Here is a 17,621-nt window from a genome sequence, read left to right on the forward strand (position 1 = left end):
AAATATCATGCTATTAAAGTATTAAATTTGTACAAAAATACTTTACAGTTTAATACTTATTTGTTACAAATAAAAATACATATTTAAGTGACTCATGAACCTTGGAGTTTTTGTTTTGTTGATTTTTTTTTTTTTACATGATTCAGCCTGTAATGTCATTCTGACCTTTTCTGGCAGTGCTGAAATAGAAATCAGAGCTACTCGTGTGTGTGCAGGGCAGGTGAGCTTGTTTATGTATTGGAAACAGCAACAGGGATACATTAAACAGTTTAAATTGACCAGAAACAACTCTGTAAGGTGATTGCTTAGATATGGAGACTCTACAAATGTACAAATCCAGTATCTTTATATTCACCAATAACAATAATTACCAATAACAACTTGAATACCAGAAGAAACCAATGCAGCTGCTGGTGAGCATATAAAGCAACTGGCAGTATTTTATTGCTTGGGGGAAGAGGGGAGAGGAGACAGTTTGTGTGATGTGTTTGTAAAATATATTTACAATTTTATATTCTAAAAATGTGTGGCAGGGGGTAATGTTTATCATAAAGAAGGCTGAAAACAAAGCATATTAAATAGGACCTTTCTTCCTTCAAGAAACCGATTGACTTAAAAAGCTCATGTGTGACAGTACACGTTTACAGGTTTATGGATCATTAAAGAGCTTTTGTATCAATCTCCACTGACATAATTTTAAAAAAGCCATTTTCTTTTTAAAAAACCTTTCTAATTTGTCTGAACTCATTTCAGTTTCACTCTTGTCAGTAATCCCTCATCAGAGGTTTTATCCCACTAAAAAAGTCTCTGCTTAAAAATCCCCACAGGTTGCAAGACCTACCATTAAATATTTCATTGCATAGGGAGTAACATATGTTCTAACAAAGTTTGCTGAAGTGGGGAGCAATGTTCAATGCAGACTGCAGCTTCCTGCAAGCGTTTTGTTATATCATCTAAACCCTGCTTTGTCTAATGAGTGCACCCTTCTCGCCAGCGAATAAAGGTTTCCAAAGTCAGAGATGTAGCCATTTCCCAGGAAAACCCAGTGCAGTAAACCACTCTGCCTTGTCCATCAGACAGCAGCACCTTCCTCATAAAAGGATTTTTAAAAACTCCATAACCTGGTCACTACTGTTTGTTAGCAGAGGTTAACTCCATGTTTTTCCCTGAAACAGCTGCTGTTGCTGAAGGGAGAAGAACATTTAGATCATGTTTAAAACATCTCCCCAGTTTCTTATTAGGGGAAAAAAAAGGCCCTTATGTGTTTTTTTTTTTTACTGTTACTAATCCTAGATTGCTTAGAATGGAAAATGACTTCATGAAGAATGAAACTATTTCCAAAGTAACTGTGGATTAATAGAAGCCTTGAGACAGACCAACTGCCCTCCTGTGCTTTTCAGTGCTGTACAGCATCTGAGCCTCAGTCTCAGAGCACTCTTGCATGGATTTAGCACCATAATTGTCTGTAGTTGCCGGGTGTGCCGCAGTGGTTGCTGCTATAAGGTGTTGGTGGGGTCCCGGGGCTCTGCGCCCGCATTGCCGTGCGCGCTCTGCTGCAGGAACGCGGCGCTGGGCTCGCTCCACTCCCCGCTCCCTGCACGGTGCTGCTCCGAGCCTCCTTTCTGGGATGCCAGGGGGTTCCTGCTAATGACCAGTTCCAGCTTATTGCCAGATTCTGCGATGAGGGGCACAACCAAACAGCAGTCAAAGTCTCTGGTGCGAACGTGGTTTACCTGATTGGGGAGAAGATTGATTTTTGTTACCGTTTTAGGAAAAAGTAACAGAGATCACGAGAGAAACAATTTATCCTTGAGACTATGGAGCATGATTTAACTATTCCAAGTAGAGAATCATCCAGTATAAGACTTTTTAACTGTGATGTCTGGTCTGAAGACATCAATTAAAATTTCTACTCACTTGTAAAGAGAATGTAGCAGAAGTGAGAATATTTACACTGGTCCTGGCTGTTACCAGCTTTCACAATGCTCACTCCAATAATGACATTTAACAGCACATAGTTTTTCATGGTGTTTGTCACTTAAAATGCAGTAGAACACATCTGTAATTTCAACTCAATTCAAGTCCTCTCTGGTTTTACCTAATATATATAAATTTATTAGGCTAGTTGAGAAATAATTTGGCTTTTTCATCATAGTCCAACTTGGCACTGTGAAAAGTGTGGTGCTGAGTAAGTATTACATTATTCCAGCTACATCAGTAAGCACTTGGATTAAACACAGAAATAATTCTCAGGTTTGTATCAAGAAAAGCAAGAAACAAAAATCTGTCTGGAAATTATGTGGGAAATTGCAGCTTCCTAGTGAGCATTTGTATGTCTCCTTTGGAGTTCTAAAATACCTAGCATTCTGAAAGAATTTGTTGCTATAAACCTGACTGCACAGGAAAATCCAGCTTTAGTATCACTGCATAAAAGTCCAAAGCTCCATGAAGTGCTGCCTTTTCTTGCCAAGAAAAGAAATCTCAGAAATCTACACAGCACAGCCTGTGGTGCAGAGCAATTATGGCCATTTGTCCTTCCTGGTACCCCTACACACATCCCTTCCCAGCAGAAATACAAACAAACAGTGGTGCTCATTATTTAATAAGCAATGTAGATTACAGGGCTGTTCCAAGTAACAAAACTGCAAAAGTGCAGTTTTCTACAATCACATCTCCAAAGACACCCAAATACCCCCAGTGTGGTCATAAACCTTTTTACAAAGTGGTATTTATGTCATGCCCCTTCATGCTAGACCTGCACAGTGCCAGAGACATTACCTGTAAAAGTCTGTCATATGGTTTTAAACCTCCCAGATCACCAGGGCCAGCTGGTCGAATGTTTTTAACATACACTCCTTTTTCCAATAAACCATCTGAGACACTGAACCCAAAGTCTTCTCCATCAGAGTCCTTGTACAAAGTTACCTGTGGAGGAGAGGTGATGTGATGAGAAAAAAAACTTATCCCCCCATTTCTACAAGCATGAAGCAGGTTTTCTTCCTAGGATGGTTTTGGTGATTTTTAATTTTTTTTTTTTCACATTAAAGAGATCACTTACCTACTATTTGGTACTTACAGTATTAAAGTTGTTGCCATTTTGACATTATGTTAATATTCTCAGAAGCCACCTTTTTCTTCTGTAAATAAACAGCCCTTTTCATTTCTGCTTGTCAGCTGGAAATTTGTGGTATTTAGCCACCTTTTCTGGTGTCACTTTTTCATTCTTAGTGTTTTGTCTCTCTATTCTCTAGCTGCCAGGATTTGAGTACAAGATATGGCTTAGTTTTGCTTTAAGTACAAAGATCTGGCCTCAATCAAACAATTGGTGTTGTGTCTTGCAATCAAGGGAATGAAGACTATTGTCAGTTTAAGCTCCAGACTGCCTGGCAGTGGTCCACCCTGTAATGCCTAACCTCAGAAGTGCTCAGTATAAGAGTTATAATGCAATCTTTTAAGGAAGCACAAATAAGGCTCCTTCTGAAAGAGCTTGCAGGCAGTGTTCTTACAGTTACATAACCATGAGGTGGTCATTAAAAAGCAGGAAACAGAAGATGAAACAGTTAGGAGAAAGCTTTTCAGTTATTCAGAAGATAAGTCCTCACAGACAGTTCTGTGAATTTAGCTGTTTGACAGATAGAGACTTCTTTGTGGGTAAGTGGCATGCTTTTTTTAGGTTTTTCTTTTTCTTGGTCCTCCCTCATATCAGGGGTGCTGACCCATGCAAGTAAATTGTGGAGTGGTGTGCCACTGTGCAGAGTTACAGTTGCACAGTCAAACCCCTGTTTTTAAGGCTGTAGCGTGTATCACCTTTAATTCAAAATGCACTGATTTTATCATACCTTGGCTGATAAAAATGACATTAACTGTTCCAAAATTTTATAATGACTTGGTACAAATAATGTTCCATGTGTTGCATCCTTGTGTGTGCACCAGCCACTGAATTCCTTCCTGATGTTTCTGAATTGCAGAATCATTTGAATTGAAGGGGACTTTGGAAAGTCTCTAGTTCAGTGTCCTGCTCAAAGCAGGCTGAGGACGTGGTCAGTATTTCACAGAAGGATGCCAAGGCACAGCAGTGCTAGGGCACAGCACTGGTTGGTGCTGCCTTCAGAAAGCTGCTGAGCTCCTGTTTAAATTGCCAGTGTGAAAAGGTATGCCGGAACAGACCAGGCTGTCCCAAAACAGGAGTAAAGGATTTGGGTTTCTTTCCTGCTCTCTGCATTTTTCTTGACTTGGGTTTAGGGGTGTATCAGCCCTGCTGTGACCAGAATGAAATCACACTCCCTAGTAGGTTTGGTAGCTGTGCTGGGCAGCAGCTGAGAGAAGCTGGACACAAGGGCAGTGGCTGCAGCTTTAGCACCATTTTCTCTCGAATGTGGATGGTGCATTGTGGGGCTGCTGTGAAAACATCAGAGCCTTGTGCCGTGGGGAGCACAAACACCCCCACGTGGTGTTCGTCCCTTACTTTACCCCAGCTCATCCTCTTCCCTTGTTTTGTCCCCCTGAACAGCCCTGCAAAGCAGGAAGCCACACCTAAAGTCCCCTTAGGCTAAAGGTTTTCTTCCTGCCAGGGACATTTTTGGGTATGAGCTGCCATTTCATACTTTGCAGGGACTGTGGAATTGAAGTTTCTTGCCTTCTTTTCCCCCATCCTCCTCCAAGATAACTTCTTACTGGATCTGTCTTATGTCCTCCATCCCTGCATGAACTTTAGGAGTCAATGGGCATTTTAGCTACTGAAAAACCTATCTGCAAATTCACAGTAATTAATCATAGAATGATTTTAATTTGTATCAACAGATGCTATTATCAGCAGGACTCTAGGGAAATTCTAATAATTTGCTATGAACAGAGGCTTTTGTTGGTGATATCACAGCATGTTTAACATGGCTTTAATGAAGAGTGTGTTTGAGGCTGCTACAAAAGTGCTGTAAGACCACCATTCTGCACAACTAAAAACAAAACCAAAAACAAAAGCAGGGAGATATATTTTACTGATAGATTTGGATTTGTACTGCCTGGCAGAAATTTAAAATAACTAGCTCTGGACCAAGACTCAAATTCCCTTCTTGCAAAGTAACTTTTTTATCTTCATCATCACAAAGGACAGAAGTTCTTCAAGTTAACTGCTTCTTCAAGAAGCCTTGAAAAGTTAATGTAAACATGGGATACAATGCCTAAGAGAAGCAGACTTGAAATACTCTGTCCTGTTTCAGCACAGGTGGCATGTTTTTTAAAAGGAACTTCCCTTTTCCACTTACTCCTTTTCTTTTCCCCTTCTTCAGGCACTGGAGTCAAATGGAGCTGGCTCCAGCCCCAGATGAACAACAAAAGCACATGAAAGAGGGGACTCTCTGAAGTCATCCAGACTTCATTCTTGTCCTAAGACAGGATCAACTGCACCTAAGGCATTTCAGAGATACATTTATCTGCCCCACATTTTCAAATCTCTGCTGATCAAGATTCCACAGTCTATTAAAGTAATCCCTTCTAGTCATTCAGATGTTTCCCTTGGGTCTAAACTAAAACACCCTCACTGAGGCTTAGGCCTGTTGCTATCCACAGAGATCAAGATCACTTTACTCTGTCTTTCTCTGCAGTGATGTGAAATAAGGCTTATTTTTCTCTGGATCCTGTCCATATGGTCAACATCTTTCTTCAAGTTTCAGATCCCATACTGAACACTATTACAGCCAAGACCTTCTCAAAGCCGAACTGGAGTGGAGAACAGCTCACCAGGGATGGTGGTCCCATTCGTATGTTCCACGCCAGAGTTGCTTTTTTCCCTGTTTCCAGTGAGTGATCTATCAGCAAACAGCACACACACAAATCCAGCTCTAGACACCCAGAGGAAGAGCCATGACACATTAGCACACCTTAACCTGGATCTTGTCTGTAACAGTGCATGTGCTCCTTCATGCCCACCTTGTGAGACAAAAAATGGAGCATTTCAAATTACAAAGGGCATGAAAGAGGGGCTTTTCTCTAGAGAGTCAATGGGAAGAGACTGCAATGGAGCAGGCAAGGCAGGGTACAAGGAGGGGCATCGGGAATGATCATCCCAAGTCGTTTATCAATCACAACTTACACATTTCAAAATATTTCCTGAAGCTTGTGGTTCTTCAGATATACAGATCCTAGATTTTTACAACCTGCTTCCCTTATGGCTGTCTTCTCTTGGCTTTTGCTGTGCTTAACAGGAGCTTGGATCTTAAAGAAACTGATGCTTGCTTCAGGGATGAGGTAGCAATTTAACTTTGTTGCATGTTTGACAGCTGTCACATTTTTCAGATGGAAGTCAGCTGCAGACAACTTTCTTTTGTATTAGAGGTTATAATTTTTGGGCTAATTCTTCCCAGGGTAACATATTCTTCAAAGAGAATCTCTGATAAAAGCCTTGCTACCTGAAATACTCAATTTCTACTCAATAATGGGTATGGACAAAGCCCTACCACAGGTTCCTCATCTTGACTTGCAGCAACCCTCTCTGAAAGGAATAAAACTGCAGACAATTCACACAACACCTAAATCATGCTGGTTTATCTGTACTGCTGATCACAACTCTTTGGAAGGTCTGATCTCAATAGCAAAATCTCCATCTGGGTGATTTATTAGGCTTTTAAATTTACATCAGGAGCCTAAGGGAAAAAGAAAGTGGATTTGGAAATTTAATTCATATTTCATAAGCAATTAAATAGTTACAAATTCAAAACACAAGCTTATACATTTTGAGTCTGTGCCTATGCCTCTTCTCCCTCTCAAGTCTATGGGAAAATGCTTAATTTAAATTCATACATCTTGCACAGATCAGCTATTGAGATATTTTAACTGACTGTAATTTTAGGTTAATGACTACTTGTAATAATAATATTGAAAAATTATCTGATCCTAGTGCATATTTTTGCTCTCAGAGGAAAGTGTGCTCTATGAAACTTCTAAAAAATGGTCTGCTATGATTTTTAGAAAAATATTAATCTATATTATTATCTAAGTAGATAAAATCATTAAAGGCATTCATTAAATTTGGGTACTGATATAGCAATACACTATCCAGCTAAATTAAATGTTATTAAACCATCTAGAACAAATGTTTGAAGAGATTTGTAGGACACTTATCTCAATCCTGTTTTCCTCAGGACACAGACAGTTCAAGAGCACAGCTGGTGAACGCAATGCAGAAGAAGGAGCAGTGAAGAATTCAGGTTGCTTTGCTGCAGAGTGAGCTCTGACCTGTGTGCACCCAGGCCCTGCCTCAGCAGGGACGCAGACGGGTCACAGTGACACAGGACAGTGGCACCTGCCCTGCCCTGCCCAGACACTGGCACAGCTCAGCCAAGTACGGGCCTGAGAATCTGCCAAGGGAGGTCTTAGACAAGCTGTGTCTTGGCTTGTACCTCAGAACTGCCCATACCGTCACATTTTCCCAAGTCTTCCTATTTTTCAGTGGCCCAGCTAATTAAGACACTTGCCTGCAGAGGGCAGAACACATTGCCAGCAAGAGGATACATGAAAAATACTTCAACCAAGGCATTTCCCTGACAGAGAAGTCATTCCTATGGCATTGCAGCTCTTTTGGAAAACTCTGGTTGAATAAGCTGTCCAAAGCTTATTCAAGCGTATTAAACTAAAGGTCCAATACAAAAATGAACATGAATACATGAGGGAAAATAGCAGGCACACTGCTACACAAGAACCAGCAGGAAAACTAACAAGTGAGAACTTGCTCAGGTAAAAAGCAGCCCATGCTGCCTGGGCTAACCTGCATGTGTCATAGGGGTACAACCTCACTTTGGAGAATCAGAGCATAAGATCCAGTCACTAGTTTCTATTTTTCTTGAATGACTGTAAGGATTTGGAAAATCCTTGGTACAGGTTCAACGTTTAGATTTTTTAGAGAGGAAATTACTTTTCTCTGGGTGACAGAACAGACAGTAAAAGCAAACTCAGCATCACTTCAGCAGACAGGGGAAAAGTGGGTATATTGTCTGAACAAAATCTGGAAATTACTCCAAGGGAAGGTCAAAGCAATCTTAAAAATAGTCAGCTGAAGCAAGAGAAAGCTCATGGACAGGTTATTTGTACTGCCCAGGACTCAACAGCTAGTTACTATCACAGAATACCACTGACTCACTAACAGAAATCTCAGGACTCCTTTCCAGATAATGATTTATTTTAACATGTAAGGCTGGCTTTGTAATCCAGAGCTGTGCCTTTGCTGAATGTGAGCACACTGTGAAATGCCTACTGGCATACTTTGGTTTTCTATTTCACATTTATTCACCACTCAAAAACTGAGCCCAGTACCTAACTCCACTGACCACATCAAGCTGGAAATAGGAATAGCTTAAAACTATCCCAACACATCCTTATTGATCATATACATTGGCAATGACTTAATTTACCATATATGAGATCAATTCTCTACTACCTTCTATAAACATTCATTCAGCCCATGCTCAGCAAGTCCTTACGCTGCTGAACTCAACTGAACTACAGACTAAACTCAGGCAAATCCACAGGGCTTAGAAACCAACTCAGATCTCTGGAGAATGACCAGTGATGTATTAATGAAATATCCCTGTGTTCTGCCTCCTCTCTGGAAAGATCTCAGACCTTTAGGAGGAAGGTGGGTGCAGGAAATGGGATGCTCATTTCCATCAGGGAGAACAGCATTATAATGTCCCTTGAAGTTTTGGAAACTGGTTGCTCTTATGACCTCACTGGACTTGAGACCTAAAGTGGTCAGGTGTTTGCTGGGCATATCCAAACATCCTTTATCCAGTATTTGCTAGGAATGCAGTGCCACCTCCATATCACTGAGTGATTCCAACCATTTTGAGCAGTGAAAAGTTGCATAGTCTGAAGATTATTTATTCTTTTTAGAGCAAAGGAATTAAAAAAGAAGCAATACCTAATTTGAAATAACATTCTATATTATGTACATTGGATTCCTTGTATTTGATTCAAAATGAGTGTTAATTTAAAAAAGGACCTATGGGAGCCCCAAACCCTCCTGAGTAATTTCCTGAAGAAATGTATTTTCCAGAAATTAAACTTTGCTTTCTTAATGAACACATTTTGTGGAGAAGAGTTATTGGTCCTGTCAATTCAAATTACCAGTGGATGCTCCTTTCAAAAGAGCAGTGCCTTTTGAGGATTTATTGTAAAATGAAACAGTAGACAAGGATGCATCTTATTCATTTGTTTTCCCCCACAAGGATCTATCATTAATGTGTTTGTAAGAACTAATATGCATGGCCCCCAAATTACATCTGTGGAGTCATTATAAAAAGTGCTTACTGTGTTGCCATATAATTAGAGTTCATGTGCTGAATATATTATTTCAAAGCTGTCAGAAAAAAATTACAGACCTTGTGTAACTCCACAGGAGTTGGTGACATGATTTCTTTCATTTCTTGCTTAAATTTTCTCAGAACCATGGACTTTCTCCCCACATCTGATGGCAATGTGTTGCTACGAGTAGCTTGACTGTAATGTGGCCTTACAGAACTTCTTTCCTGGAAGCTGGCTTGTCTTCCCAGCTGGTTACGTGGCTGTGGGCTCTCCTGATTCAAACTCATTGTACTTCCTGACATGATTGTGGCCTAGAGCATTAATGAACAGGTTAATTTGTAACAGAGAATGTGGGTTAAGTAAGCAGTTAATTCATAGCAGTAGGAAAAACACCTCTATTCTTTGTTAGAACACAATCACTCAGGGCACAGCAAAAGGCAAGAGGACAGATGTTCAATCTGCTTGCAAGTCACTATAAAATAAAGACCACAACAAAACACAATAACAATATATGAACCCTATGGGCAAAAGTTTTCAGATGGCATTTTGAACTAAAATACTGAGCACCAGAACTGCTGTGCTTGTAAGCCAGTCCCCTGGCAGACTGAAGAGTATGCAGTGCAATTGCTTACTTTAAAAATATTTTACACATAAATAAAACAACATCTAAGTTGTGGCATAATTGCATTTGTTGGAATTGGAAGTACAAGAAGGCATTTACAATTCACACTGTGTGTGCAAGGTAAAAATATGTGAGCCAGCAGAATTTGTAGCTCTAGAGGCAGCATGGGCAGAGTGCCTGGCTCTACCCAGGCTCAGGGAAAACTCAGCGCAGGTGAGCTCAGTGCCTGGAAAGAAACTCTGCATGACATGCACACTGCAAGAGTGGCTGCCTTAGCTCAGCACTTACATAGGCCCTGGTCTCACTGCTGGTTTTAATCTCAGTAAAAGCCTTTTGTTTTAGATGCAAGAATACATGAAATCATGAGAGATGATGATGGGAGTCACCTCGCCCGCTGTGTGGAACAGACTGAACTTTAAAAGAATCCATGCACAGCAATGAGCCTTCACCCTTGGGAAAGATTTTCTGCTCTGGGGAATGGGAGGCATATGCACTTTGGCACAGCCTCTGTGGGCACAGAGTGCGCTGAATTTCCTACTTATTATCTCTTCTGATGGACAACTGGAAAGGGAAATTTAAAGACCACAGCCTGAACTCTGACTGCGACTGGATGCAGACAGCCTGCTTGAATGGGAGAAGTAAAAAATAAAGGCAAAACAGACAAATAAATGTTTGCCTTTAACTCTGGTGAGCATGTCTGTCACCCGTCCTTCTCACAGCTGCAGCACTACTTTCACTATAAGATAATGGATGGTAGCCATAACACTCTTTTGTGCTCAGTAATGACTGATATTACTGGCTGATGGGGCAAAAGCAGCCAGAGGACTTGGCAAACAACAGCCTGCTTTGCTCTTTGGCTGAAGACCTTGAAATGAAAAATGATAAGGAGTCCTTGACTACACCATGGCACTTCATAAAGCAGAGACATGGCCACTCTCAGCATCCTGTCACACTGAATGAGTCTGGCTTTCTTTTCAGAGCTGGGGGTTGTGCAACGAGGCGATGCTATAAATGGTACATCTACAGTTCTGAATTTCACTTTCGTGAAAGGCTGAGGAAAATTCAGTGTGTTGAAATAACTGAATTCTGGTCAGCATGGATGACCTATTTCTCTTTTGGAATTATCTATTTCCATATCCTTTTATTATGCTCTGAATACTGAAAACTGCAAGAGAAGCCTGCAGTACTAAACCATATCTAACTATGGAATTAAACCAGTATAACATTTTCTCCTACATTTCTCTGGTTTTCAATAACAAATATATGAGAATCACATTTTGCTACCCGAACATGCAATACAAAAGCCATAAATCTGAGGAAGTAAATTAATCTGAACTGAAAAACTTTCACCCAGTTATGCCATTCACATTCCTCCTGGCTGCTAAAGGGCTTTATATAACATAAAAATGAAAATGAGATTCTGCCAGTTTTGCAGCTCCAGGAATTTAAAAGAACATAAAAGAAAATATTTTAGGACCTTTCGTTCTGTAGCTTTAATTGGCAGTATAATGGTAATTGTTCTGATTAGGTAACTTAGAGAAAAGGTGATTAGACAATTAAACACTCCCAAGTTACTCTGTCTCTGTTTCCTTCCCCAGATGCCCTCAGCACAATCTAACACAAAGCATGGTTAGATTTGTAATAAACTTAAGGATGAAATATGGAAGTTTGTTACACAGTGAAGAAACTGCTGCATAATGAGCATTTCTCACATTGGCAGCTTCTTTTTCTTTCAGAGTGGTACGATTATAGGTAAACATTTTGAGAAGCTGATTTTCTTTTATGTTCATCTTAATCAAATTAAGTTTCAATTTAAAAGACAACCTACAACATGCTAAGAAAAGCTGCATGAAGCATCTGTCAGCGAGTGGAATGTATTGCTGCAGGAAGGTTATGCCCACTTAGAAGTTCTGTGCCATTTGCTGCCTGTACAGACAGCATCGATGGTTATGCACAGCAGAAGCTGCAAGTCAAAAGCACTGGGGTGAACACGTTCATAGAATTTTGGTTGCATTGCACAAAAGAAAACAGCTCTGGTTAGGGGCAGGGGAGGCAGCTGCACAAGCAAAAATATAAAGGTAAAGGGTAGGTACCAAGAGAGTCATGTTTCTCAAACACAGACGCCTGTCAGCCTTGTCCTGCGGAGAGGGGTTAAAGCTTTTAAATGAATTGGTGTGATTAGTGCAACTTAAAAGAAAAAAGGAGAAAATAAAATGAATGTAAACCAAACCAAAACCATTATATTTCTCTATAATTGGAAAGAAAGGTTAAGATTGTTCTACCTCTAGTTCCCTCAGAATTCCTGACTGGCCACAGGTCTCTAAATCCTCCAGAGCCTGAGACCAGAAATTTTCCTCCTGGTCAGCCTCGGTGTTATCATGGGTACCTGTGAAGCTAGATTTACAATGAGAAGTTAAAAAAAATGTGGACTTTTTCCCCCCTCTAAAAATATATATTACATACGTGCCTTGCCACAGACTGCAACTTGAATGACACAAGGTTATGCAGGAGAGTGGGAGAGTGGCTGACCAGGAGAGGCCGGATGGACATGCAGAGCACATGACAGACAAGCCTTCTCATAACCTGGCAGTCACTAGCAGCTGGCAGGACCTGAGCAGCGAGTTGTTCAGTAAGGAGATAAATGGATTCCAAGAACAATTCAATACACATTTTTACTGGATTGAAACTGGGACCTCCCTATGAAAATTAATGAATTAACCAGTAGCTGTGTGCAGAGCTGCTCCGTGCAACAAATATTTGCAGTAAAACCTTTCAACCTCACAGACTTCTCCCAGGCAATATGGAAAGAGTCCTCTTTTTTTTTTTTGCAAACAACATTTTTCAAAAGAGGCTTGGTGGTGCTTTTTACCTGATTCCTTCAGCCTAAGCTGCATTTATCAATTTAAGCCCACCTGATTGCCATAATAGAAACTGCTCCAATCATTTCATACATAAACACAGAGAAACTTTCAGGGATGCCCCTGTCTTGCATGGAAACTTAAGTTTCTGGTGTTTCATAAATGCACCCAAAGCCTTATTAAAAGCACTCTTGAGCAGATGTTGGTTACAGTGATGCTTAGGGTAGCTGCTCAGCAAGTGAGGTCTGATAAAAACCTCCACTCTGGGCTGTGGTGACACAGCCCAAAGCAACACCTTTACAGTGTATGTGTGTACACAGGGAGGGAAGCAGGAGGGGGTTCTACCTTAGCAAGGGGAAGCAGCTCAATAAAGGTTCACACAAGCATCAGAGCTGCTGCATGGGAGAGGGCTGATTATGTGAAAGGCACAGGGGAAGAAGGATGAGGAAGGAGAGTGACAATTTGCCCTTTTGGTGGCAGCAAGCTGTTACTTTGGAGCAGCTGCCCATGGACTGCAGCTAGTGGTGCTTAACCAGCACATAAACAGAGCAAACACTATTATGGAAGCATCTGAGGCCTTGCTTGACAAACAATGTATTACTGAGAATAGCGTGAATGTAATTCTGTTTACAGAATAGCTTTTAAATAGGAGAATTGCCCAGCACAAGTGAGGACAGCTTGAATGCTTCACACACATGATACTCTGCCTCAGAGATGCTTTCTTACAGCTACAATCAGTCAAGCAGACAATGGTCAGCCATTTCAATCTCTTATTGCAATGGTTCTCCACCTAGCATCAGTGTCTCTTCTAAGATATTGCAATAGATACAGCAATGGCAAGAATACCTACTCAGATCACAGATGCAATTCCTCCCAGGCAAGACAAGAAAGTATTTAAAACATGATTTTAGAAAGATCCTTGACTTCTGAAATGAGCTTTTCCCATAAATCTATGTACTTCTTTCAACAGTCAATTTGGAATATAGATTAATTTATCCATTACAATATCTCTTGTTATATTGCACATTAATGATATCAAATGGAGCTTAAGCTAATGACAGGATAATTTGAGGCAATTGTCTGCGACAGAAAAACCTGGATTTCCTAGAACTGGAGGTCCATTTCTTCTCTGACTTCTGTGAAACAGAAAATCATGATGCCTCTATGTCTGGACTTCTTAGTGGAAAAAATTTCTTTTTCAGCTCTCCTCTCCTCTTGCACTCTTTCTCTGAGTCTTGTCTCCTGGTGTGTGAAATCTCAACTTTTGCATCTTTATTACAGCCACATGAATAACTTGTAGCTGAGCTACTACACCAAAACACCAGAAGAGGTACCAAAATAATTTACCTAGATGTCTTTTCTATCTAAAACCTGAGGGATTGATTTTAAAACATATGAAATATTGTTTGATCCATAATGAACATATTTGTTTTTCTGACGCTTTTTTAAAGAGCTGTCAGAAATAGATACATGAAAAGACTGAAGGAAAGGCAGTAGGACAGATAATGAAGACACGGGTATCTGATTTGGTCCTCACTTCCATATGAGGGACAAAATCGTTGTGTTTTTTAGTTTTCTTAATCAGGAGGTTCTTGGATCTGGCAGACTTGTTCCTGTAAGCATTGATGTTTTAATGTGTTAAACATTTTCTCTGGAGCAGGAACTGTGACAGACTTGTCCTACCTGCCAGTGATAGGTAGACACCAGGCTAGAGAGGGGTTTAAGCTCTCTGGTTTCCTTTGCTTGCCCACTGAAATTTCTGTCAATCAACAGCAAGTTAATGTGGTGTTTTCTGCTTTTACCCTGTTTTTCTCATTTCAAGTGATTTTCTTTTCTTCCCTTGTCTTCTCACACCCCCTGCCCCCCACCTCTGCCTCAGCCCAGCTGGATCTCACTTCTGTGCACTTTTTGGTTTCCTACCTGGAAGTATTCCACTCTTCCAGCTGTCCCCCACCTTTCCTTTGCCCTCCAGAGGCACCTTTCCACATCTTTCCCTCTTTCTTCACGCTCCTGATGCTCTCTCCACCTGATCTTTCTACAGATGTTTGCTTTAAATGGTTTTCTTGATTCTCTCCCAATGTCTCAGTCTCCTTCTGTTGCCACGCATTCTTGGAAGCTGTGCTACACAAAAAAAGGCAAGAAAAAATTACTTTCTACAGCTAGAGAGGAAGAGAAGTTGTTTAGCTAGAACTACAAGAAAAGTGGTGCTTGTAACAGGCTTGGAGAACAGACACAGCCTTCTCAAACACTCCAGCACTTGGGATAGCAACACCATCAGATGTGGCACCATCCATTTTACAGATACAGCATTAAAGTAATCGTTATTTTAATGTGTACTGTATCTCTCAGGTGTAAGTCATATTGACAAGCAGAACAAGACTCTTTAATGTGCATACTTTCTGCTGAACAGTGCTTTAAAATGGTAATAGAACACATGCTTTTCATTTAGAAGATTCTGTATTTTACAATCCAGCTCCCTGATTCACTGCTCATCAACTTTTTCAGCCCATTACTTCCATAGCTGCAAAACAGTAGGTGTTCTGGAATCATGGCTGCATCTCATTTGAGAAACAAAATATGGGCTGTAACTATGGATAAAGACCCTATTAAACTAAAAATATTAGTCTACCCAGAATGGCCAGTATGAAGAAAACGATCTGATTTCCTTTATCAAACACTGTCCACTACTAGCCTATGAAAACTGCAGTGTGCTTCTGCAGCAGGGACCAAAGGAGCTGGATATGGACTGGGAATTCACACTTGCTCATATCTTAGCTGCCATCTTGCCAGGCTTGTCTCCAGACAAAATGCCACTGTATCAGAGGGTTTGTCATTCAAATTCTGAAAGCAGCATCTAATCTTTGCCTTGATTTGTATTTCAAAGCTTACAGACTGGACCTCATGGATTTCCTTACCCAGTGTGTTTATACAGGCACCAGGAAGGGGTTTTTTGATACTGAACTTGAATTTTTCACAGACTGGGATTTCAGGCTAGCTGTGCTGGCACACCAAGAAAGTGTATTTCTCATGAAGGACATGCATGTCTGCAGATCCTGAGGGTGCGTGCAAAGAGCACAGAAATCTCTTTTACTGTGATGCCTGTCTTCCCACATCTGAGGAAGAACTGTTCATTGGCAGAAATTACCCAAGCCTCTGCAGTGGATGCACTAACAAATCCAAAAGAAAAGAAAACTTAGAACAGAAGATAGATTTTTGGGTCTTTCACTATCTCCAGGAATTGTGAAGTAATTTTTTTTTCCCTCAGGAAATGCTTTTTTCTGCAGAGAAATTAACTGAAAATGAGATTTACTTCTCAGAAGAGAAGAAATAAATGCATGGCAAAATACCAATAGTTTGGACAAGACATTTGTACCTGGATCACTTTTTACTCCTACTGAATCACTCCTACTGAATGTGAATGTCTCAAGCATTTATGGAAGAAGATTGTAATTGGTGCTTCTTTGCCCAAACCAAAATGAATTTTCATAGAAGACTAAAGATTAACACACCAGCTGTCTTCAGCCACATTATCTGTAGGTTTAGTTTTGTGCAGTGGAAAACAGATCAGATTTTTTCTGAAACTTGCCCAGGGAAATGCCCTAATTTTTTTGTTTGTTTATTCTTAAGGGATAAATGCTGTGTTTTATAGGCTGAAGTAACTTGAAATAAATATAGGTCTTGGTGTTGGCATCATAATCCTCCATAAAGACCACTAATCCATCCCAGTAAGTTTCATTAAGTATACTGTGTCTGCTATAACTTCATTAGAAAACATAATTTCATTCAAGACAGTTAGTGCTGTTCATTTTGGAGGCAGTGCTGCAGCTGCAGGCCAGAGAACAGACACTGGTCTGGCACTCACGTGCTGGCTGCAGGTCGGTCCCACTCGTCGTCGCTGAGCCCCGGATCGTGGAACGGGTGATTCCGTGGTTTGCCGGGAGGGGACAAACTGCCCTGCTTGGGACTCCTCCACTCGTAGGCATTGAAGTTGTAGCCTGAAGCCTGATAGGTGTGTCCTAAAAAGAGGAAGTACTAGTTTGCAGCAACGCATATGCTGAAGCGACAGGAAAGCACACCTCTGAAGCTGGCTTCTCAAGAACTGTTGAATCTGTCATTGTTAACTTATTTTTGCCTGTAGCCAGATTATTTGACCTAGACTATGTCTGGAATTAGGTATGCTCTAGAGTTTCTCTTGTGAAAGTCCACTGAAAGCAAAATCTTAAATACATCTAACACTGTTCTCCTACTGTTTATGTCTCAGCTGCTTCTATATTTAGTTCTAGATACTGCCACAATTTATCAATTTCCCATTCAACATCCTAGATTGAACAGTAGTGAATAAATCACATGCCATGGATGTGTTAAATACGTGTTTACATGGTCATATGCAACATGCCCAAAATTAAAGCTAACTTATTAAGAAAACTGCTTCATATGTGTTGAAAACAGTCTCCAAAGATGCATTAAAAAATCCCACAAACTTGGCTTTTCATGTGCCCTTTTGCTAGGGCTCCGAGAGCTCAGGAAAGACCTGTCTTACAATGGGCACACATTCCCAGGACCAATATACACCATCTCTATCACCCATTTCTAAGTGTCTCAAGGCTGTGTAAGTGGCATCACATGGCTTTTAGACCTGCAGAGTTTATTTCTGGGTGCTTTTATCATACTAGCAAAGCAGGTACTATTTCAATAGTACTTTAACTGAAACCAGGTGTAATTTGAATTCCGGGTAGGAAGCAGTTTCCAAGTGATGTATCAAGAACACATGGATCAATGGGTCACAAGCTGATGCTGATCTAGTAAGAAAAATCCATTATGGTGGGAATGATATACATAATATATAC

The 17,621-nt window shown here is 40.5% G+C and overlaps 1 protein-coding gene across 11 annotated transcripts in view; it reads right to left on the reverse strand.

Moving 5' to 3' along the window:
- Positions 1-215: 215 nt before the first annotated feature.
- Positions 216-17,621, reverse strand: part of GRIP1 (glutamate receptor interacting protein 1) — a 307,698-nt gene continuing 290,292 nt past the window's right edge. For 8 of the 11 annotated variants that reach the window (XM_064701889.1, XM_064701884.1, XM_064701888.1 and 5 more), the window contains 6 exons: positions 16,637-16,790; positions 14,695-14,895; positions 12,199-12,310; positions 9,372-9,605; positions 2,779-2,925; positions 216-1,733 (listed from right to left, as the gene is read on the reverse strand). In XM_064701889.1, coding sequence (XP_064557959.1) covers positions 1,497-1,733; positions 2,779-2,925; positions 9,372-9,605; positions 12,199-12,310; positions 14,695-14,895; positions 16,637-16,790 — 1,085 coding nt within the window. In that variant the 3' untranslated portion in view covers positions 216-1,496. Of the gene's footprint in view, positions 1,734-2,778; positions 2,926-9,371; positions 9,606-12,009; positions 12,074-12,198; positions 12,311-14,694; positions 14,896-16,636; positions 16,791-17,621 lie in introns of those variants that run through there. The other 3 variants (XM_064701892.1, XM_064701890.1, XM_064701891.1) reach the window with 3 other exon arrangements.

The sequence above is a fragment of the Zonotrichia leucophrys genome, chromosome 1A, assembly GCF_028769735.1.
Source record: "Zonotrichia leucophrys gambelii isolate GWCS_2022_RI chromosome 1A, RI_Zleu_2.0, whole genome shotgun sequence".
Lineage (NCBI taxonomy): Eukaryota > Metazoa > Chordata > Aves > Passeriformes > Passerellidae > Zonotrichia > Zonotrichia leucophrys.